General features: G+C 43.4%; 1 protein-coding gene across 28 annotated transcripts in view; it reads right to left on the reverse strand.

Moving 5' to 3' along the window:
• RBFOX1 (RNA binding fox-1 homolog 1) overlaps positions 1-24391 on the reverse strand; it is a 1997160-nt gene that overhangs the window by 1329785 nt on the left and 642984 nt on the right. Inside the window, exon 1 of one of the 28 annotated variants that reach the window (XM_074323050.1) lies at positions 7308-7334. The exons of the other annotated variants lie outside the window; for them this stretch is intronic. Within the exon in view, the coding sequence (XP_074179151.1) occupies positions 7308-7319 (12 nt within the window). The 5' untranslated portion in view covers positions 7320-7334. Of the gene's footprint in view, positions 1-7307; positions 7335-24391 lie in introns of those variants that run through there. 28 annotated transcript variants of the gene reach the window in all.

Here is a 24391-nt window from a genome sequence, read left to right on the forward strand (position 1 = left end):
GATTTCTCACAAGAACACTAGACATGAGTCATGCTAAATTATAAAAACTTCTGGGTCCATCCATGTTGTTGCAAATGGTAAGATTTCTTTCTTCTTTATGGCTGCGTAATACTCCATTGTATAAATATACCACAGTTTCTTAATCCAGTCATCTACTGATGGGCATTTCGGCTAAGCTTTGCTTTGTCTTGTGCACCTGAAACTAATTAAAAAACAAATAAATAAATTTGGAAAACAAAACAAAACAAAAAAAAAACTTCTGACCTAAAATTTCAAAGGGGTTTGATACCAATAGACAAGGTGGGTATGTTCTCATTATTTGTCTGATAAAAACAGTATCAGAAAGATTGAACTGAAGGCAGTGTTAGTGGTCCATAAGTTATATCCCTCTCCAAGAAGTCTTGTGTTCCATTGATTCTAATTGGCTACATTTCATTCATATTATAAGAAAAATGAACCATAAACAATGATAAGTTCAACTGCAGCGACTGTTATCATTCTTATAAGCAATCAGGTCAAAATGCTACGTATACACCAAAAAAGTGCTACTGAGGCCCTTGTGGCCTTCAATTTCAAAGGCACTCCTACAATTTCATATTTACACGAGATTACCTCTCACTGCATGAGATGGAAATCGTATTCATCTAAGAACCTAGATTATACAATGATCTGTGAGAGAAGAATTTACTTGCCGACATTAGATCAGCCTTTAACACCAAACTTTTTCCTTTGTGACGATGAGAGACAAGGGAGGGAGAGAAAAATAATCAGTGCATATCTAGGTAGACATTGACAACTAGGAAGAATGGTAAATAAAGACTGTCTCTCTGGGTGGCAGTAGTTTCAATACAGTCATGCTTAGCCCTAAGTGAAATCTCTTTGACAGAAACCTGCTCTATTTAGAACAGCTGGATATCAACCCTAGGGTTTCAGATCGTGATAATACAATGGCATTATTATGCAGGTGGTGGTCCAGGATTCTCTGGGATGGGGGCAAACGAGAATGGCGTGGCAGAAGAATAATAGATGTAAACAGGAGTGGGGAATGTGATCTGTCTGGCTCCTCTGAATCCATTCAAGGCAACAAACATTTCTATAGTGCATATTACAAGCTAGGCACCACGCCCCTCCCCCATACTCCAAATGGAGGGGAACCCCAAGAGTTAGCTTCCATTTCTGTTTTTCTCCTTTCTCATACCTTTACTGTGTCATTAGTATTGCTTTTCACTGGAAGAAACAGCAAACATGACTTCAGGGCTTCAACATCGATAAATCTGTAGCCCTTGCTTCGATGGCTGTATAACATCAAAACTGTGTGTCCAGGATGCTCTTGACCTTTGCATCATGACCACAAGAAGGATGCCATGGGGCCAGTCAACAGGTCCACACAGATGCCAGGAAGAAGGGCCAGGAAGCAGTGCCAGCTGCTTCTGTCTCTATTTTTCTTTTCTTTTTTTTTTTTTTCTTTTTTTTTTTTTTTTATTGCAGGGGGCGCTGCCCACCATCCCTTGCGGGAGTCGAGGAATTGAACTGGCAACCTTGTTGTTGAGAGCCCACTGGCCCATGTGGGAATCGAACCGGCAGCCTTCGGAGTTAAGAGCACGGAGCTCTAACCGCCTGAGCCACCGGGCCGGCCCTCTTTTCGTTTTTTTAATGGACACACGAGCTTTCTCAAAACCCCTGCCTCCAGCAGATTTCCTTTTGTCTCTGCGGCAGGGTGACTCATTCACCCTGCCTTCTCACCCCCTTTCACATCACATCCCTACCATGGCTTCATGGTGAGCTTCTGACAGCACTGGATCTCGGGTTTTGGCCATACGACTTGCTTTGGCCAATGGAATGTTAGGGGATGTGGTGTGAGCAGAAGCTTAGACGTGCTTTCACCATTGGCCCTGTCCTTTTGTCCTTATGTAATTCACCATGAGGAGAACAAAATCCAGGACGTCTCTAGTCCAAGGAGCATGAAAGACACCTGGGAAAGATCTAGACTCAACCTGTAGTTTGGAGCCCTCGCTCCAGTCTGGACCAGACAAATTGCACTCATGTTGCTGTAGACCCACAGATCCCTAAGTAAGAAAAATATGCTTATAGGAATCATTGTGTTTTAGGATGATTTGTTACCCAGCACTGTGGTGGCAAGGGCTGATCAATACATTTTCGTTGGCTGGAAGTGTGTCCTGTGGCCTCGCCTAGGACCAAAGGAGGTTAGAAAAGCAAACAATAACCAATAGTGACTAAAAGAGCTGACTGAGAAAAATTCTGAAAATTCGCACCTGCACACCTTGCTTTGGTCTCTCGGATACCAGCTCCACCCTCCAAACACCCACTAAGCATTTTGCTTTGATGTGAGCTGTCTATCTCAAGCTCTGGGCGTGTACACCTGACTTTATTCCATCTCTCACTTCAAACTTGACTCCCCATGTGACTTCCTTAATACACCTTTTTTACTCCAGTGACAAATACTCAACATCTCGAGGTTAACTTTGATTTCTCTTCTTGAATCCACATATTGGATAAATATTATAAGTAACACGTATTATATTCATTTATTGAGCACTTACAAGATTTCAGGCAATGTTCTCAGTGATTTCCATGCATGATCTCCCATAACCCTTGCAGTGTAAGCTCTGGAAGTGCATATAATTTATTATAATCCTCATGACACTGAAGAATTCAAAGATTAATTTCTGCCATCTAGCTATTTTTGGAAGAACTGGAATATACCAGATACATTGAGTTCAAAACCACTGCTTTATTGGGCCAAGTATTCTAAGTGAATTATTTCATTGAACCCATGCATTAACTATCTTTGGATCCAATCAGTTAATGGAAGATGAGAAAGATGAGATTAGATTTTACTGATTCTTTAATAATCACACCTTCAGCAAATGTCTCTCAATTTCAAAATCACTCCTCCCCTGGGCCAGCTATTTTATGTGAATTATTTCAATACATCCAAAAGTTGATCCCCATTTATGAAATCACTCACTGGAAGTCAAGAAACAGTAGCTAATACTGATTCTCTAATAATCACAGGCTCCAGCATACATCACTTAACTTCCAATCCCACTGCCTGCACCCAAGCAATTAAAAAGGTCTTCCTTTCTTGTGTCTTCTTATTCCAAATTATTTGCATATTGCCGCCAAATTAAACTCCTTAAAATACTGCCTTCGATGTCACATTTTCCTTCTGCCCTGGCACTGCCAATGAAAAATATTCTGTTTATTTAGCAGAGACACCACTCAAAACCAGTCATGGGACAACCCTAGGGAAAGATTATACACTTAACATCTTTTAAGAAATACTAACAAGATAGGTGGAAGAGGCATGAAAAAGAATTTTCTTAGAAACTCCTAATTCAAAAGTTGTTGATGGTTTCACAACCCACTTTGCCTGTCAGATGACGTTACAATTTCTTATTCACAAGCCTCAAAGAGATAACATCCATCGCAGTAGCAATACTAGACTATCCGATTGAGCTTCGAGAAAGGGTAGCTGTCCCTAGTCTGATATAAGGTCTGTAAGCACAACTAAGGTGTAAGGGTGTGCGTTTGTTACAACGGGCGGGGCGTCCATTGGAACCACTCAGTGTACACACCATACTCATTATTGAGAATTATGACTATCATTCCTGCATTGCCATTTCTCTTTGTGAAATGCCCTCACATTCTCTCTCAGCCCATCTTTTAGGGTAAAATAACATTTTGTAACCCTAGTATGAGATCTGACCTCCACATCGCACCCCTATATAATCCCCAGTTAACTCTTCTCTGGCCTGAACCCCTATGAAGAGTCTGGGCATTATTATGATGGGCTTGACACATCAAAACACTTTCTACGTGTGTGTTTTTTCCTGTGTCTATACTATAGATCAGGGTTTTGCAACCTCAAAACTATTGACATTTGGGGCCAGATAGTTCTGTGTTGTGGGGCCATCCTGTGTCTGGTACTCTGTTTAGCAGCATCTCTGGCCTCCACCCACTAAGTGTCAGCAGCACCACTCCCCTCATTGTGACAACCAAGGATGTCTCCAGATACTGCCAAATGTCTTCCTGGGGCGGGGGGGCAACATCGCCCCCACTGAGAGCTATTGCTCTAGATAATTATACAATTTTCAGGACAGATGATTTCCAGCTCTCCCTTTCTGCTTTCATGTCAGCAGCAGAGTGTCCTTCTCATAGGAGGTACTCAGTGGTATGGTGGATTGATTTCACATTCTCATGGATCCATCTTAATTGGAGGGTTTTGTTTTTTGAAACAGCCCAGCGGGTAGTTGTTTTAATCTGCCATTAAATCCACATCATTTCACAAATGGCTGCTTAAAAATGCACACTATTTAGGTATCAATTGTGTTTGTGCAGGATACAGAATTCTGCTTCTCCTAATAGGATCGTCTTCTGAAAAGGTAACCTTTTTTTAATTTTTTTGTTAGTGCTTACCTAGGATGCCATGTTATTCTCTAGAAATCATCAATTTCCAGAGAGGTTATTTATGAAGCTGTGGAGAATTGTGATGCTGCTGGAAAGAAGTCATGATGACCTACAGGAAACAAACCAGAGCACCAGAGAGCTATTAAGAATAATGGATTTTAAAAACAGTGAAGAGAACACAGAGAAAAACAAAAATCAGAGTGAAAATTCTATCGTGATCATCCCTGAAATAAACTCTTCTACACGGAGAGCAGACAGGCTTCGAGATAAAACATGGATGCTTTTAAAATAGTTTGTTTTATAATAAATCATATGAGGTCATTTATTACAAGTGTGATGTTAAAATGAGTGTGCAAAGTGAAACCTGTGTTATTAGGAACCCAAGATACACAAAAAAGTGATTTCCAGGTATAACGGGTGAAATGGTCTCTATTTGATTCAGTTCAACAGGAGTTCTGCTCTTTCTTACAATTTATATAATGTCCCGTTTGATGTAAAATTGAAGAGAAGAATGTAAGTTATCCCTAAGCCAACTTTCTGAACGCAAATGTTGTACAGAGATTCCTGTGGCATTTCAGCTGCTCTTAAATTCTAATAATACTGATAAAGTATTCTACTATCTCCAGCCAAGTAATTTTTTATCTTTAATTGGTAAGCGCTCATTTATTATTTCTAACGCATAAAAATTCTAATATCGAGGATTTATACTTCACCCAGGCAATCGTGACTGCAAATGTATTTTTAAGAGCACTCAAAACTACAGAAAGCAAATGAACACCTGGGAAATTTAAGTTCGGACTACAATGGAGATAGAATTTCTTACAACAAATATATCATCGACTATTTTATGCTGCCTCTGTGTAAAAAAAACATCCTCCGGCAACCTCTGGGGTGATAAGAAATGCTTTTCATAGAATGAGAGGATGAAATGAAGTCAATATAAAAGAGTAGGTCTTTGGGAATTAGCACAGATCATTGCAAAATTGACAGAGGAGCAAATCTAAAATACGGCGTGAAGATTCAGTGAAATATAAATATTACATATTGATCCACAGATGATCGATACATGCTTTTTGCTGCAGGCGTTTTTATTCATAAAATTAGCTTTACTCAAATATTAGAGGAAAAAAGGATCAATGCTTCTGCAGAAAACAAAGAGCACTATTTAGAGAATGTCCCCGCTGATACTGTCATTAGTTTTGTAGACGACGCGGTAAAATCTTTGAAAAGGCACATCTCCCTATACAACGGAAAATTAAGTTTCATTTCTAACCTATTGTATTTGGCGGAATAATGGCCACTGGAAGAGATCAGGTCCTAATTGCTGGAGCCTGTGAATATTCCCGTATGAAGGAAAAGGGTCTTTGTAAATGTGATTATGTTAAGAACCTTGAGATGGGGAGATTATCCTAGACTTACCTGGGTGGGTCCTAAATCCAATGACAAGTGTCATTACAAGAGGCATATTCAGAAGAGGAGGTGACGTGAAGAAGGAGGCATGAACTGGAGGGATGCCACCATAAGCCAATGAATGCCAGCGACCACAGAAGTTGGAAGAGGCAGGGAGCAGATGCTCTCCTAAAGTGTCCAGAGGGAGCAAGGCCCTGACCATGCCCTGGCAATGACCCAGTGATGCTGATTTGAGAGTTCTGTCATCTACACCAGTGACAGAATAAATTTCTGTTATGTTAAGTAAGCCACCATTTTGTGACCATTGGACAAAGCAGCAAGAGGAAATGAATAAACCCACCATATTTGCTGAGAGCCTGCTTTCTATCCCAACCCCAAATCCACTCCTTAGTAATAATAATGACACGGGATAACATCACCTCCTGACATTAGCACTTACTACGATGTGACCAGCACTCTGGTAACCTCTTACACATGCCGTGTTCTTTAATCCTAACACCACCACCATCTTCCAAGTGTTAGGATCGCTACACCACAGACGAGGAAACAATGATCCATTGTCACATCTGCATCAAATGGTAGACTTGTCACTAGAACGCAGAAAGCTGGTTCCGGGACCTTCTCCCATAACCATTCTGCTACAGTGCCACATGCCTAATGCTTTATCACACAGAGCGAAGGCTTTGGTCTACAAAACGACAGCGAGACACGTGTATTGCATTCAGTTCATTGACCATCCATAGAATACTGCATTCCTAGTCATTAAAAACTCTTCAAAGAAGTAATGGGTGTGCTGCTCACTCCCTTCACTTGATACTTGACTCTTTCCGATACATTACATTTCGTATCAAGAGTGGGCCTAACATTTCCACCAGAATAAATAGCAAATAGTAGCTGTGTGTGATGTGATAGTTGAGGTTTCTTCCAAGCCTAATCCTAAATGGCAAGGCAAGAAAAGCAATGACTTTGGGGCTAAGCTTTGCTAAAACTCTGATTGGAATTCAAGTTCCAGGGATCTGGCGGTCTTAATGAATTAAGTCACAACTAATTCACCATTTTTTCTCAGTGCATAATGTAGGCTATAGGTAGTGGGATCTGGAAAATACCAGCCATTCATCCATCTATCCATCTATCAATTTGGTCACCCATCTACCTACCCACTCATCCATCCATCCATCCATCCATCCATCCATCCATCCATCCATTGAGTGCAACTTGGACATAGATTGCCTGGAAAGTAATATCTACTCCACTTTAATAATATTTAGAGAGTATTAACATATGGTACAATACTAAGGGACAAATTTAGCAATAAACTGACACTTGTCAAGTTGGAGTTTAGCTTCAAAGGAGAGAAGAATATCTTAGTAAAAATATACAAGGACATGTTTCCTGAAAATATGGATAAGACCTCATCTCAAAGAAGCAACAACACCTGTTGAACTTGTGTAAGAAAAGTGACACACCTGGAAGAGCATTTCATGGATGAAGAGGAGAAGAAAGATTCCCAGACCTTATTAACAAGACCGACGGTGGCCATCACCAGGGAGTCAGGAGATCACCAGACCATGATGAACAAAAAGGCCATGGTCAAGACCCCAGGAGAAACCTATGGCAAGATTTGTAACTAGAAATCAAAGAAATAAAGAACTGTGTGTATCTCTGAAGCAACATGGGAATGGCCAGGTGACCCAGAACTCCAGGGATGCCGATTATAATGTTTGGTCCCCTGGGATGCTCTGAATGGCATTAGTCATAGAGGTTGTAGGAATTTTTCAAAAGGAGCAGGGGGGTTATAATTACTTTACAATGTATATGCTTCCATGAGTGATGGACCATGCTACTGGGCCATGGGGATTTTCCTAACAGCTTTCTGAATGAAAGTCCATGGGCAAGTGTAGAGGGCATTTCTCATGCACTGTTTATAAGTACAAACACTTAATATTTAACATGGTGAAGAAGCAATGACAATTTAAATCCTTTAAACTGCCTTAAGGAGGCAGTTATTTTATGTTTAAGGACTTGTCCAAGGGAAGTAAGAGATGTGATCAAAGATCTCTGTTCAAGGATTTTCACTGCAGCTTTAACACTTAAAAAAAAAGAAAGAAACAAAAAGAAAAAGAAAACCTGAAACAATATCAGTGTCTAACAGTTGGAGAATGGGAAGTCTGATGACACACCCAAATGTTAGGTTAAGTTTATCTTCCTGGAGAATATTTAATGTCATAGAGGAAAGTGTTCATAATAAAATGTCAAGTGACCATAGCAGGGCACAGTAATAGATATAGCTTGAGACCAATCAAATACTCTGTGAGCACTCACTTACACACAGAAAAAAGTAAATGCAAAAGGAATCTACCAAATGATGCTAGCAAGTCCCTAAGATAGCAGGAATTACAAGAGAATTTATCTCCATATATATATATATATATATATAGAGAGAGAGAGAGAGAGAGAGAGAGAGAGAGAAATTTTCTTGTAATATATATATATATGTATATTTTTCTATTGTCCAACTTTTCCTTGACTAGTCTACAGCATACTATTTTACAAACAGAACACAGTACAAAATAAGGCCCTCCCACCCCAGGATACCAGTGTTAAATAGGCTAAGATGGTATTATTTTCCTTTTCAAAAATGTGGAGTTGATGATAAGTCTGTTGACCAAATCTCTGATTCTTTTTTTTCCCTCCTGAGCTATGGATGTTGTCACAACTGGAATCACGGTGTAGGTACGAGATAGCAGCTACCTTCCAGCAACAGATGAGTCATGTGTTGCCAATGGCTTATGTTGAAAACAAACGAGCACCTCCAACATTCCTACCTGCCGCTAATTCCCAGCAGATGTTCCATACATTCTCCAACATACTAACTTAAAAATGAAGCTTGGTCCCAAATGGGCCAAATGCAGGTAAAATGCAGGTAAGGAGAGGGCTGGTGGGTCTCTTTTTATAGGGCTCAAGCCAAGCCACCATCTCCCTCTGGGCTTCTGGATTTCTTCCCTCAGCAGACAAAATGGAAAAAGCAAATCTAAAAAGGGACAAATTAGCTATGTCTTTTTTTATTAAATGTGCTGGGGTGACATTGGTTAGTAAAATTATATAGGTTTCAAGTGTACAATTCTGTAATACATAATCAGTATACTGCATTCTGTGCTCACCACCCAGAGTCAGTTCTCCTTCCATCACCACGTATTTGACCCCCTTTACCCTCATCTCCCACCCCCCACCCCCCTTACCCTCTGGTAACCACTAAACTGTTGTCTGTGTCTATGAGTTTTTGTTTGTTTGTTTGTCTTGTTCGTTTGTGGCTTTCAGTTTTATATCCCATATATGAGTGAAGTCATATAGTTCTCAACTTTTTCTGTCTGACTTATTTTACTTAATATGATAATCTCAAGATCCATCCATGTTGTCGCCAACGGCAGTGGTCCACATACACAAAGGAATGTTACTCAACCACAAGAAAAGCTGTATCTGTTTTAAAGAGCATTAGCCCCAGGGACCTGAGGCAGTGAGTAGTGTAAGCTCCTAAAACAGAAAACAGAGGTGTGTTTGCCTACTGGGAAGCAGAAGTAACAGCCTACTTTGGATTTGTCTCTTCTGGACATTTCATAAAAATGGACTGCTGCAATATAGAGACGTCTGCTTCCGACTTCTTTTTAATGTGTGTATAATGCTTTTTGAGGTCCATCCACGCTGTAGCTTATATTAGCACTCTGGTTTTTTGTTTGTCTCTCTGTAGTTTCTTTTTGCTAAACTGTATTTTATTGTACGGGTGTAGCGAGTTTTGTTTATCCACCAATGGATGGACATTTGGATTTTTCACACTTTTTGGCCATTATGACTCGTGCCGTAACAAACAGTGTAAATTAGAGGTTGACTGGGGCTCAGGGTAGAAAAAGAGAATGACCGCCAATGGGCGTAGGGAAGGATCTTTTGGGGGAGATGGAATAGTTCTAAAATTAGATTGTAAATTTCCTAAAGATAATTGAAGTTTTAAATTAAAATCGGTGAATTTTTTATGCTATATAAATTATACCTCCATAAAGCTGTTTTAAAAACCTACTTTGGTATTGCCTGATTTCCAAGATGGTGTCACGTGGCTCTTGAAAGCAGGTATTTATACTTTATGTTTCAAGGACCCTTCTTAATACCGTGTTTCCCCGAAAATAAGACCTAACTGGAAAATAAGCCCTAGCATAATTTTTCAGGATGACATCCCCTAAACATAAGCCCTAATGCATCTTTTGGAGAAAACCTTAATATAAGACCTGGTCTTATTTTGAGGGAAACACGACATTATCAGGAACATTCATAAGCTACAGTCCTCGTATCAAAGGAGTAGGTTTGAAGTGGAGCAATGGGGGTTATCAAAAGGGGAAGAGATAACAGAGCTGTATACCAAATGCTGGGAAACTAAAATCTGTTCCCCTAACTGGAAGGTTTGTGAAGGCGGATATTGTAAATATTAGGAGTCAGGGCATAGTTTGGGGTCTTGAGCTGGAAGATTCTAGAAGGCTGAGTATCAGAGTGTTGAGATTCTGGAGGATGAAGGGAAAGAGGAAGAGATGAGATAGAGTTTGACAGCTGTGACTCACTGCGTCAAGGCTATGGTAGGAAACTCAGAAATCAAGGCGAAAGTGATTCAATAACCTTCCAATATAATTCCAGAGAGGATAACCATATTTGAAGTCAATGTTTCACGTTAAACATAAAGAGAGAGAGAGAGAGAGAGAGTCTTCAAGAATCCCTAGTGTCTACAGAGAAAATTATTCTGAAACTCGTCACCCAAATCTATCTGTCTGAAAGAAAACACTTACTATGCAATGAAAGACACTCTCAACACTTTCCTACAATTTTGATGATTTGTGTTGTTGCAAATTGATCCCCTATAAGATTTAGAGGGACAAAGGCTAAGGTACCAACTTAACTCTAATCACCCAAGATTGTTAAAAACTGGGTTTATACACCATTATAATTCGCTTCTTAAAATGACTAGTGAACCCTTACTATGTACCTAGTGATGTCTCAACACATGGAGGGAAAGAGGGAGAAAGGAGGGAGCGAGGGAAGGAGGACTTTCCTTGTCACCAGAGGTTTGAACTAAATGCATTTCTGGATGTATGCTTTTGCTGGAAAAAGGGCAGATTATCCTAATAACTGCTCCAAACGCATACTGTGGTGTGGAATACTTTAATTATGAGGAAATGAAATCAGGCCATTCTGCCACACATGGAGGAAACAAAATGCAGCCAGTGTAACAGCCACAGCATCTTGGGTCTTAATTATTAGAAATGTGAAGCTCTCAAAGAATGTGCTCAAGCCAAAACAATCAGCTCCCATGCTGGGCCTCCCAGGAGCCAGCCTATTCCAGGGTACTTAATCCTGAGGCTGGCAGAACAATCACCCTCCCCCCACAGGAATGGCCACCCTGGCCCTGCGGGTCCCTCTGCCCCGGCAGACGGGGCCAAGGGAGGCTGTGGATTGTGTGCAGGATTGCGGGGGAGTCAGTGCCAGGACCATAGAAGTCATTTGTTTTTTTAAAGCAGAGGATAAAAAAATCATTACACCGAAAGAAAGCCAGTCTATGGCTGCCCTGTGACAACACCAAACTGACACATGAACTTCTTGGTTCAAGGTGAGAATTACTTATCCAGGTAAATGCTCCGTGATTTCTACAATTGTTTGCAGACCATTATTCAGTGCAGAAGGAGGACGGGGGATGCAGAGGCCCACACTGACCGAAAGGGGCCACTGCTTCAAGGACCGAGAAGGGGAAAGTGAGTGGGTGTCGCCTGGGGACCCAGCACTCTAGGTGTTCTCATAGATAGCGTCTCTTTGAATTCTTGTTACAGCCCTGCTAAGAAGTCATTCTTCTATCCATTTTACAGAGAAAGACAATGGGGCAAAGATGGTGTGCGGAGCTTGGTCAAGGTCAAACGGACACAAGTGATGGAACGGGATTGATGGGGGCGGGGGGGGGGGAGGCCTGATCCTAACACTCTTAGGAGGAAACTATACCTTAGAATACCAGGTTGCTCGTTTTGTGCAGAGAACCCCCTGTTCACCTGTAGGGGTGCTTGGCCACAGAGCTACCCCTTAACAACCCTTCATCTTAGGCCACTGAAAAACACTGAAGGGACATTCCATGCAACCCGTGATGTGCAGAGTACTTTGGGGTTCCGTCCGCCCAGCGCTCCAATCCCAGCTCTGCTGTTTTCACAGCTTTGTTAACTTGCGTCAGTTCACTAAGATGCTGGGGCCTTGCTCTCTTCATTTCCGAAACGCAACAATAGCAGACCCTGTATCACAGGGTCACTGGACTGCAAACGTGGATAATGCACGCCAAGTTTGGGATCTATAGTAGGGACTCAATAAATATTCATTATCATATAAGACTGAAATGAATCCAAACTGATTATTTTAAACTTCAAACACACCCTCAATCAAAGTATGTTTACTGCTGGGTGTGTGTATGGAAGGGCGGCAGACACAGCCTAGGAAATCTACCAAATGATCACATTAGAATAGAGCAGAAAGGTTATTCCTGCCTCCCATTTCAATGAACCTTAAGTTGACTCTCTTAGAAGATCCCTGACATTTGAGTCTGCTTTTTAGTCAAAGAATAATACACATTTCTTAACACGTCCAAGTCTTACCTTCCACGTGTCCTTTCCTACCTAAACGTGGCCCCGGGATCCTAAATGATGCTGTTACACCACCTGCCCGTTGCAATGATGACTTATACCCATTTTATCATTTTTCTATGAAGATACGTGAGGCCAGGGGAAAAGAACTCCTTTAATGTGGAAGCAACAGAAAAGATTTGCTATTAATGTTCTCTTAAGTTAGGGTAAGGTCTTTGAGAGAAGGGAAGGATGCGTGGTGTTGGGTTAGGGTTTGTTTCGTTTCTATGTGTTTCATGGGTTGCTTTTTTTTTTTTTTTTTCAATTGGGATGAAAGTCACGTAACGTAAAATTAACTATATTAAAGTTAACAATCCAATGAGATTAAGCACCTTCAATGTTGTACAACCACCATCTCTACCTAGTTCCAAAACATTTTCAGCACTCCAAAAGGAAACTCCATACTCATTAGGCAATTGCTCCCAATTTCCCCTCCTTCAGCCCCAGCCACCACCAAGCTGCTTTCTGTCTCTATGGATTCATCTATTCTGGACATTTCATATGAATAGAATCACACATTCAAGTTGGCTAAATTCTAAAATAACCAGGGAGGCAGTCAGAACTAACCCTTCTATGTCTACGCAGGCCACAGGACCATATCTGATGCCAATTTCACTGTCGCTTGAGTTCAACAGCCCATCCACAGACTTTCCATATGGAATCATCCACTTTCCAATGGACGTCAAGAAGGAAAGCCGACCAACACGCATGGCTCAACGCCAACAAATGGGGGACCATCTTACCATTTACTTTCATTGGCCCATTTCCATTTTGACTAAACCAAATGAATTTTTCCATGCCTCCAGATGAGTGCTGGCTCATGAAAAAAGCAAAGCAGTTTCCACCAAATTTTATTTTGTGTAAGTGCTAATACGCGTTGCCCATCGGAGAGTCATGGAACGCGACAGACTTTCAACCAGATGGAGAAACATTCTCTAAGGAAGGACCAGGAACCCACCTACTCATCCAGGATTTCAAACATGTACTATCAGCATTACAGAACGCAGCTCAGAGAAGGCAGTCCAAGCCATCCCCCAACCAGGAAGAGGGCTGTTAGGACTCCCGAAAGCTCGCCCACCCTTCCTCCACTAGGAATTTTCCAGGACAGGTTTGCATCAAAATCACATGAAGAACTCATTAGTGAAATTGGTGCTTGGTCTCCACCCCTACGGATTTGGGTCTCTAGGACTCAAGTTGGGGTCTGGGCATCTGTACCTGCGGCAATTATCTCGGATGATCAGCTTGTCCGTGAAAATGAACGCAGACGCTCTGACGGCATGCAGAGAAAGAGCAAAGGGAGACTCTCGATGGCCTTTGGTGGCCATCAGACACAAGACTCAAGCGGCTCTTCCAAGGACTCATGGTCCTATAATTAATTGCTCTTGACGGAGAACCAGTCCAGAGTCCAAGTTGCAAGGAACTCACAAGGAGCTAAATCTTACCTTGAACTTGGGTCTCCGGAGGGTGAGTGAAAAGAAACAAAGCCAATTCTGGAGGCAGCGCAAGTGGGCGACGGTAGAGAGGACATGAGGGGGCTTTGCAGGCTTGGAGGCTGGGGGGTTCGTGGGAGCGAGGAGAGGAGGGTTTCATGGCAGGCGGCGGTGTTTCTATTCTGGGTTCATTCAAGGGACTCACTATGTGACCTTGGGCCTGTCACATTCCCTCAGCACTGCTGCCTCTCCATCTGTGACACAAAGCCACCAGTGTCTGTCACAGAGGCCCTCCCAGGGTGGGAAAGATTAATGAGGCAAAGTCTGCAAAGTGTGTGGAACGCCAGGCGACGAGGGGCAGCAAGAAGCACAACGCAAATGGTGGCCAGCTCCTCCCCCACCCCACACACAGACGCACTTCTTCTGCCTTTGAAAAAACTCTCTCCACTCCAAGTGAGGTCCACAGACCGGCAGCAGCAGGGAGCTTGTCAAAAATGCAGAATCTCAGGCCCCACCCCAGACCTGCTGAACCAGACACTCTGGGGTAGACCCTGGCCATCTGTGGGGACACAGCCCCCCAGGGAGACTGATGTCTGCTAAAATGTCTAGCAATGGCAAATGACAAATAGCAAGGAGCAAGCCAGATAAGTCCCCAGCTTCCAAGGAGGTGCCATTCCAGCGTTGGATGGGGAGATGGAAAGTAAACAAATAAAGAAGAGTTTTGGAGAGTGCTAAGCGCGATGGAGAACACCGATCAAAGAAAGGGTGGCAGGAGAGCATCATGGTCTTTGGATGCCAGAGTCATAGGTTCAAACCCCACTTGGCCACTTACTAAGTACTTGTGGAAATGACTTCTCCTCCCATCGACTCGGTTTTCTCCTCAGCAAAAAGGGGGTAATGAAAGATCCCTTTAGCGCAGAGGTTGGCATACTTCCGCGATCATAAGAATCACCTAAAGAGCTTGTTAAAATACAGGTTGCTGGGCCCCACCCCTGAGATTATGATCTGGGAGGGCCGGGTAGGACCTGAGAATCTGCACCTCTAAGTCACAGTGTGCAAACCACAACTGGAGTCACATTTCTCTACAGTAAGGCTCCTAAAAAAATGCCCGTTCGCATCACCTGGGGGCCTCACTCAATGCTAGATGTCGGTTCGGTAGGTCTGGGGAGGGCTCTGATGCTCTGTGCTCCAAACTCCCCAGTGAGGCTGACCAGCCACACTCTGAGGGGTAAGGTTAGTGCATCTGACACATAGTAGGTGATCAAACACATTATCTGTTACAGTATATCTTCATAGCTCTTATCACAGCCAATATTTTACCAAAATGACAGTAATGGTCAATAGATGGCCAACGGTTAGGGTTTAAAACACCCTTACTTGGTAAATTATCAAGTTGATGACACTGTATGAAATCGAAAGAAAAGGTTACGTTGGTTCATGGACTCAAAAAACTTCCAAACCCCAAATCAGAATTTCCTCAAAGGCTATCGTATAGTGGGAGGGAATTCACAAAGCTGCTTGTTTGAGTCCGGAATTCAAAATCTTTGATAACACACTAACCACTATAAGGAAAGTTCAGCAGAGAATATAAAGGGAATTCACAGTCCTAATGAGAGTTTGAGAAAATCTTATACTGGCTACATAACCCCCCCCCCCCACACACACACACACACACAAATGACTATTGAAAACAAATGCAGGGGAGGACCCATGGTCCTAAATAATGCAAAACCGCATTTGAGAGACGATTTGCAGACGGGTTTATCCATTTATTTTTGTTTCACTTTTTTTTTCTTTTCCTCCTCTTTCCTTTCCCTTGGAGCAGAATGTCTCTCCTTTCCCCATGGAACAATTAGGCGGAGCAGCGCTCCTCTCCTGGAAGTTCCTTCCATCGGGTTATAAATAACTTTGGCACAATAACTGAGAGCATATATAATATAAAAGCAGTGACAAGGTCGTTTACCATGAGCAAGCCATGTTCTGTTTCCATGGCAACGTGGAGCCAAAGGCAAATGCCATATAATGATATTTCCATTATGCCCCCATCATCTTCTACCCTAAAAGGGCCAGCTCTGGAGCAGGCCAGGCTTCTTTGAAAACCCTTCCCCCCAGGGCGTGGGTGGCTGGGGTCTGGGACCCAAACTCCAATGGCAGGGAGCCCCCGCAGTAGGCCCTGTCGGGAGAGAATGTAACTCTCTCAATAACTGTGGATGCACTTTCCCCTTGGTCCCTGCGAAAACCAGAGCCTCAGTAACAACCCCAAACTCAGGCAGGTCATTAGTCACACCTGGGTCTCACTCAGTTCTGGACTTGCTCTGCTGTCTCACCTGGCTTTTTTCTTTTTTCCCCCCTCTCAGTTTCAGAAGAGAAGCTCAGAGCAGAACTAATCAGAGGTAAAGAAAACAAGGTGCTGGCTGGTTCCACGCTCCTCACAAAGGCTTTATCTGTCAGGTGCTAGCTTGTTAGAGGTGTCTGCCTTCCGAAATGAATGGCAGATGGAAAGTGCCACTTGCTTCCAATTCTGCCAGCCCTTTTTCCTCGGTGCATACGAGCCCAGGAAGGGAGAGAAAAGAAGATTGATGGCTGTCTAAACCCCAAGGGTCCAGTGTGCCCTGTGTAACGTGCGTGGAGGTCGTCTATGAGGAAAGTGAGGTGGATGAGTTGTTTGACGTGACTCTTAGAAGATGGCAGAGGTGTTCTAAACGCCCCCTACTTCACTTAGAAATCTGGAAGCACGTACCATCTTGACTTCTCTGACTTGTGTCATCACTCTAAAAATGACTTAAATGTTTTACTTTGAAAGGAATCCAAATTTACTGGAGTTTATGTAAACCTCATTAAACCTGATTTATGATATCTAATATGGATGGATGGATGGATGGATGGATGGATGGATGGATGGGAGGCAGGGAAGACACCATGTGCTATAGGAGCAACTGGGTGTTTGGCTCACAACAATGCGATGACGTTGCGATCTTTATTTCCAATTTGCAGATGGGGAAACAAAGAGGGGGGAAGATACAACGCCCCTGATCTTAAATGGCTAGAGCGGAGCCTGGAATAAAAACCAGAAAGAGCTCAACTCCACAGCTCTTCGCTATGACCTACCTGCTTCAAAAGTAGCCCTTTCTTTCATTTGTCCTAAAATAACTTCTTTCAAGCTTCCAATGGGATGCTTGCTATGGCTGGTGTTCTAGTGTCTGGTGTGCCTGTCGGTTTCTCCCTTGGTGACTTTTATAGTCTGATTAATTCTGCTTTTCTCTCTGAGTCCAAGCGGCTTATGTGTCACATAGAAACTGCTCCCTCTTGGACTGTTTCCTTGCTACTGGAAAATACCACCGGGGGTTAAAGGAAACGAAATGGATGATGGAACCTCTTCTCAAAATCACATCCCTAGTGCTCCCTCTTCCTTTGGAATTGTGACTCGGGGAAAGATAAAATGAAAAGATGCTACCGAAGGGAAATGTCTGATGTTTCTCATCCATGGTAAGCACATTTAGGAACGATCTGTCCCTGCGACAAAGTTAGAGATGTCATTGGGACCACGCTTAGGTCAAAGCTTAAGATCCATTTCACAGTAGGTTTCCCATGTACATTCTAGCCCTTTGCAACGGCAGCACGGGGGTGAGTAATCTAGAGGATGACTAATTTAAAAAGGAAATTTTAACCTCTCTAAGGAACATAAAGTGGGGCGGGAAATGATTTTATCTTTTGGAAAAGCCAGCAGGACCAGGCAGAGGGGAGAAACAACCTCTCGGAGAACTCGCAGAATTCAGAATACCCCACACCCTTTATTTATATGGGTTACCACCATACAATGAAATTTGAATTACACAACACATAAATGCCTTTTCTTTGTTGCAAAAAAATATAGATGAGGTTCAAATTTCATTTGATCACTATCCTTAATCCCCCCCCTGCCCCTTCCCATAACCTGGAAATCCCAGTTTGTTCAGTTGACTTCCAGACCCTTACTCTATGCATAAGCACACATTATGTTTTTAAATAGATAAATTTTCTACTTATTGAAGAGTAACATGTTGTCCATTTTCATTGGTTTATACAAAAACCCTAAACCACAAGGACTTAGAATCACCTGCTCACCTACAAAACACTCAGTGAAGACATCAATGGTGGCATTTTTTCCGGCGTAACCAACCAGCTTCCTTACAAATCGACCTGTAGAACTATAATATAATAAACCTGCATTCTTTTAAGCCACTAAGGGGGTCATTTATTACAGCGGCAATAGGAAACGAGTTCCCAATCTAGGCCTTTGTAAATTCAAAGGAACACCTGAGCTCATTATGGGAAGTGGGTGGCATCCCAGGAAGGACTCAATATGGCTGTTCTCTTGGGTTTCTGTAAACTGCCAAATTTGAAGTTGGCAAGGTTTCCCCCTACCTTTCTCTTCCTACATCTACACCCTCGAGGGACTCACCCCCAAGAACATATACCTGACCCTGCCCTCGGGTGACCAAACTCTGTCCCAGGACACGTGCCTTCAAAAGACAAATACGTTGAGTCGGTCTGCTTCAGAATCTTTAAGTAGTTCAAGGTCTCCAACAGATTTCAGTCGAGGATTCACAAGGCCTTGCAGCCTCCGGTCCCTACCAGTTTCTCCACCTTTGGTTCCTTTACGTTCCCCAGAGACCCTCCGTGTAGGCGCTGGTCATCGAAACGACAAAATGTTTCTTAAATGCACCCCCATCTCTTATGCCTCTGGGCCTCTGCGTGGGCTGTTCCCTCTGCCCAGAACAGATACCTCCCCAATCTATTTGCTCAGCTCTCCAAGTCAGGCAACCAAATTCATTCTTCACGACGCAGCTCAAGCATGACAGCGTCCCTTAAATTAGGCCACTCAAACAAGTTAGTATCCAACTCCTTTGATCTCAGTAGCACAGAATCCATGCCTCACTTTTAGCAACTCTCACACTGTGTTCAAACTGACCACCTGGTGGTCTCTTCCAAAAATGAGTCCTTCATACCAATGTCTTTTCAGGATCATGAAGCTTTTTGAGGATCTGGAGAATGAGATTCCTCCTTCATGTAACTATAGACACGTACGTTTTATCTATAACACATACAGTTTACAAATAAATTCAGGGGGTTCGTGGATCTCCAAAAAAGCCCTGAAGCTCAGCATAAAAAACCTGACATTAAAGTGTGAGTGTTCTCAGGAAAAGGATTCGATCAATTTTATCTGTTTGTCCCCAGGAGCCAACACATGGCCTGACACAGAGCTGGTATTCAACACATGTTGGATGTATGTATGTATGCATGCATGCATGTTTGGAGGGTGGATAGACATGTGAATTACTAATTTGTATGTTTACATATCATTGGAAAGACTCACCTAGAGAATCTCTCTAGCGATAGACCAATGAAGATTACGAAACCACATCAGAGAACAAGATTAATCACACTTCTCTGGCTCATCACATTTGTGGGACAAAATGGCATCTGTGAAAAATACTCTTATTGACAGCATGTTCCATATTGTTCAGTCATTTCAGAAATGTTCCTAAGAAAAACAGACACGATCCATCTGACGCAACCAGTCTGAAAATGGGAAACAAAAACAAAAACCATTAACTAGGAGATACATTTTCTGGTAGAATAAATCAGAGGAATAGATTCTACAACCCCTATTCCACTCAATGAGGTTGAATTAATAGGACTTTTCCTCTGAAATTCACCTGGGAAAAGGTTTTTTGTGGTTAATCCAGAAATTGTGATAATATGTTTGGTTTAGAGCAAAAGTTAAACACAGACAGTCTCTCTCTCTCTCTCTCTCTCTCTCTCTCTTTCCTCTCTCCCTCCCTCCCCCCCAAATAACCTAAATATCCAACTAAAGGGTTTAGTTGCTTATTATGCATCCATATAATGGAATAACATATAGCTATTTAAAATAACTCATTTTAGAAAGATACTTAATGGCATGGAGAAATGTTTGTGCTATTGCACGCCAAAGCAGCTTACAGTGATCGCAAATTTTCAAATATGTATGTCCATATAGAGAAAAAAAAAAGCTAGAAAATACTAGTTAGCAATGGTTATCTATGGAGGCTGGAATCACAGCTGATTTTTGAACTTGTATCATACTTACATCCACCTATACATACGTGCAGAGAATATATACATTACATATATATGCACGCGGCTATTCAATCAGAACTTAATTAAAAGCTTCCTGTGCACGTGTGTTCACATGCATGAAAATATGGGTGGGTAGATCCGGTTTTCATTGCTGCCTAAGGGAAAGCCTTTCCATGAGACCTGCGTTTCCCTGGCAGCATGCCACGTTTCACCTGGCAGCCATTCCCAAGTCCTAATACCTAGGGAGACTCAATCGATCCTCAGAAATCTAGCCTTTCATCTCATAACCCAAATTGGGTGACAACAATGAGATTTCTGGCAGATTGGCCTCTTTGGGGGCATGTGGACGTCTACACCTGCCTCTCCACATCCCCACTCACTCTGTACCTGCCGGTGGTTTGTGTGACTCAGGTCTCCAGGTCTGTGACTTCCTGGTCTCTCCATGAACGTCAAAAAGACTTTAACGAGGAAGTCACTAAGCCAGAAAGAATGATGACCCATTGTCTCTTCTGTGCCACAGTCAACTGAACGGTGCTTTAGGGAAGAGGACGGGCGTGGAGCATTATTCATCTTAACGTAATCAATAGCCGCTGAGTATCTCTTTTGTGCAAGGTGCTGGAGTGGATTTAGATGGTATTTAGGTCCCACACAAAAAGGTGGTGCTCTTTGAAACGCCATCGTTTTTTTGGGGCAATAGTAAGTGATCTCCCCAGTATGTGTTCAGATATAGTGGGAACAAACCCTCCCTCAGCCCGAGTACCTTTACACTCAACCAAGTAAGTAGAACTCAGTCCCATGCCAAGGACTTAAAGATTCTACACTCACTCTTGTTTTTTGTTTAAACAGAAATTTAAAGAACCCGGAGCTCAATGAACTGGGATGCGGTGGTGGCAAGTCCTCTCCGATGGAACAGGCAAAAAGAATTCACTGCTGAGTCCTCTGCAGACCACCCTCAGATGGGGTGAAATGCTCTAGAGAGTAAGTCTGGGCTTGTAGGACAGACCTGAAGCACAGAATGTATGGGGCTGGGTGAGGAGTAAATAACTTGGAAGGCGCTTAGCATGGCAAACGGCACAGAGTGGCTCACTACCAACAATTCAATTTCAAAACTTAAATCCAGTAAGGGCGTTTGTCTGTTATTAGGTAAGAATCAGCGCTGGTATCTTACAGAGAAGGGGATGGAAGTTCAGAGAAAGTCGATGTCTTCTTGCCCGAGGCAATGCATCCGAGGCAATGCATCTCAGGAAAGGTGAAATCTAAGGTCTCTGGTACCCACACCCCCCACGTACATGCACACCCACCCCGCTGCTTATGCTGTCTTAAGGCAGTCAGAAGACTGAATCAAGGGTGTGCTAAAACCCAATTAGAGCCTGAAAGTTTGATTTCTGACCAAGAGACTCCTGTGCACTAAATGGGTGGCTCTCCCAGTAGAAGTATTTCTGGATTTGAAGATTATGAGGGAAAATTTGGACCTTGAGTGGCAATAAGCCGCATGGAGAGAGAACTGAGCATCCTTACCCACTCCTTACCCCGTGTCTGAACATATATTTGAGTAAGTGAAGGCATGAAGAAAGCAAACTCAGGACAGAAGTGAATACTGACAAGTGGCGGGGAGGGGGGCAGAAGGAAGGCTACCAGTCTGCAAATGAATTCTGACCACTTTCACACTTTTTTTTTCTTTACAAGAAACATAGTAGAAACTGAGCTACCATCTCAGAGTAGTTATCTGGCCATTAGCCACTTCCAGTCAAATAAATAGTTCAAGGTCAAAACGAATCAGTCACTCAGTGTCTCAGACTCCCCATCCATGGAGTTCCCAGGTGTTGGTCTGGACACAACATATGGAGGAAAGCTGATGCTCCTCCAGGCAGAGGGGGCCCTCTGCAATAGCCAGGGATGTCTGACCTTTGCCCCTAGCCGAGTAATCCAGGTAACCACAGAAAGAGAGCAAGAGCAGGCCAACTCTGCCACCAGGTCCCTCACTGGTTTTTTTTAAAGACACTACCAAGCCATTAGAAAGAGTTCTAGTTCTTTGAAGGCTAAACGACTTCAGGAATAACAGTAACAGGGGAGAGTGAGAAAACACTGTAACATTCTGAGCGCTGTGCAGTAACCCTTCGATCTGCTCTCCATCTCTCCTCAGAAGCCCCTCAAGAGGTCACAGTGAGTCCCAGGTAGAAAAACTAAGGCCCAGAGGATGCATTAACTTGCCCAAGGTCTGAAGGTTTCCAGTGGCAAAGCTGGGATATCTTAATCAGTATCCTCTACTGAACTTTGGCTTTTTTGCTCCTTTTCTAAAATTCGACATCATTTTGGAAGAGTCAAGTCAAAAGGAAAATGCCACAAGCTCCTTTGGGAGATTTCCTCATGGCCCACCCTCTAAATAAGTTGACAGGTTTTCACGGCGTCAATTCTCCGGCACAAAGTCTGTCAGGAACCGCTGGGGTTAGAGAGGATGGGAGGGCGGGTGGAAAGGACTTCTTTGGAGTTCAGGAATCCAGACCAAAGAGGGGAGGAAAGCAAGAAGCAACACCCTGTTGAGTGAAAAGTCAAATTTAAACGGCCTCTCTAGGGGCCAGTATTTGAAACCTGAGTGAACCTCTGAATCTCCATAAATGCCTGTGGCTACAACTAATACAGCACATCCCACATTATCATAAAATTATTTTCCAATGTGTCTGTCTCTCACTCTTGAGAACAGTGATTGAGGGAATGGAATCACCAGTGACACGGGTGACCCTGCAGAGAGAGGCTGCTATGTGCCGGGCTCTGTGCTAAGTGCTTCACACGCCATCCATGGGATTTGGGTGATGGGGCCAGATTGTACCATCTTGAGTTGGCCTGGGTGCATCCAGCTATGTACCGGTGGCCCTGCTGGCCGCCTATAACGCAGCCATCCCCCAGGGCGTTCTTTCTTTCTGCTTCAGACCAGAATGAACATCCTATATGGGCTCAGAGAAGGTGGCCCCTTCCCAGGAAAGGGGGTTTGATTAATTGAAGCACAAGTCACTCCATCCCCCTTGCCCCTTGGTTTAGGCACGAGTAAGTGACGCAAGCCTGATCAATTGAGACCGAGAGGGTATTTGCTGAGGACTTTGGGGAAAGGCTTTCCCCTTGATTTGAACGTGAGGAGACATGTGTCTTTGTTGTCTTTGAACGTGGTTGTAGGAGACATGATGCCTGGAGCTGTGGCAGCCACCTTGCCCTATGAAGGCACAAATCTGAGGGCCTCTCAGCTGAGGGCAGGAAGAGGAAAAGATGGGAAGCATTTGGGATTCTCGGTGAAATCGGTGCACTGCTTAATGAAGCCGCCGTGGAAACCTAATCGTCAGGAACCATCACGCGTGGCAGTAACGCCCATAAGCAGTTGTCCTTTTTTTGTGGGTCTGACCTTTGTTGCCCCAAGAAAGACAGAAAGAACACCAGAACTCCTGGCAGATATCATGCTCAACCTCAGTCTTTTGAAATGTCTGCTCTCTTATTTGTGAAATGGGGATGCCCATCGCCCATAGTTCAGAGGGATGTTGTGAGGGTGAGAAAGGGAAGGGAAAGACGGTGCTTCAAAACGCACCTGCATTAGCAAGGGGGCAGCACAGGGTCACTACCCAGCGTTGCAATGATCTCGCTGGTTCCCACAACCACCTCTGCATCAGGAACTGCTGTAGCTCCCATTGCACAGACACAGAGACAAAGGCTCAGAGGAGTTACGTCACTTATTTGCATCATTCCGCCGGCAAGAGTGGAAGCTCATATGCAAAGCCATGGTCGGACGCCAGACCTCCACCTAGTAACCACTTAACTACATGGCTGTACTCTCTCCTTCCTGGAAATGCCAGCAGTTAACGCAGGGCCTGGAACAAACTGGCCCTCAGAGGGTGTTTGTTTCACTGAACTTGATTCCAGGGCCCACATACAAGGACCAAGACCCTGAAGCACCAAAGTGGAGCTTCGTGCAGCTGGGCCATAGCAACTGGAGAGGGGGGATTGGAGTTTTCCATTTCCGTCTTTCCCACGGATGCTGGGATTCCTGCAGTTGCTAGGTTCCTTCTTCCTCATGTAGCTCGGCTTTCCCTTAAAAGTCAGTTTCACAGATCAGTCCACCTCACATGAAAAAAGGAACCCAATGTTCAATCTGACATGATGCTCTTTACAATGATTATTTTAAGAACAACCCTGAGTGGAAAACCAGCTGTTCCCATCCCAAAGCAACAGGGGGCAGCAGAGAGCAGCAAGCTGCCGGGTCCCTAAAACATTAAAGAGGGAGACAAAAACAAAAAAAAACCCTCTTCTTCTTCAGCCCAGAAGCATCCTAGTGTAACAATATCCCAGGTC

The sequence above is a fragment of the Rhinolophus sinicus genome, linkage group LG18, assembly GCF_036562045.2.
Source record: "Rhinolophus sinicus isolate RSC01 linkage group LG18, ASM3656204v1, whole genome shotgun sequence".
Classification (NCBI taxonomy): Eukaryota; Metazoa; Chordata; class Mammalia; order Chiroptera; family Rhinolophidae; genus Rhinolophus; species Rhinolophus sinicus.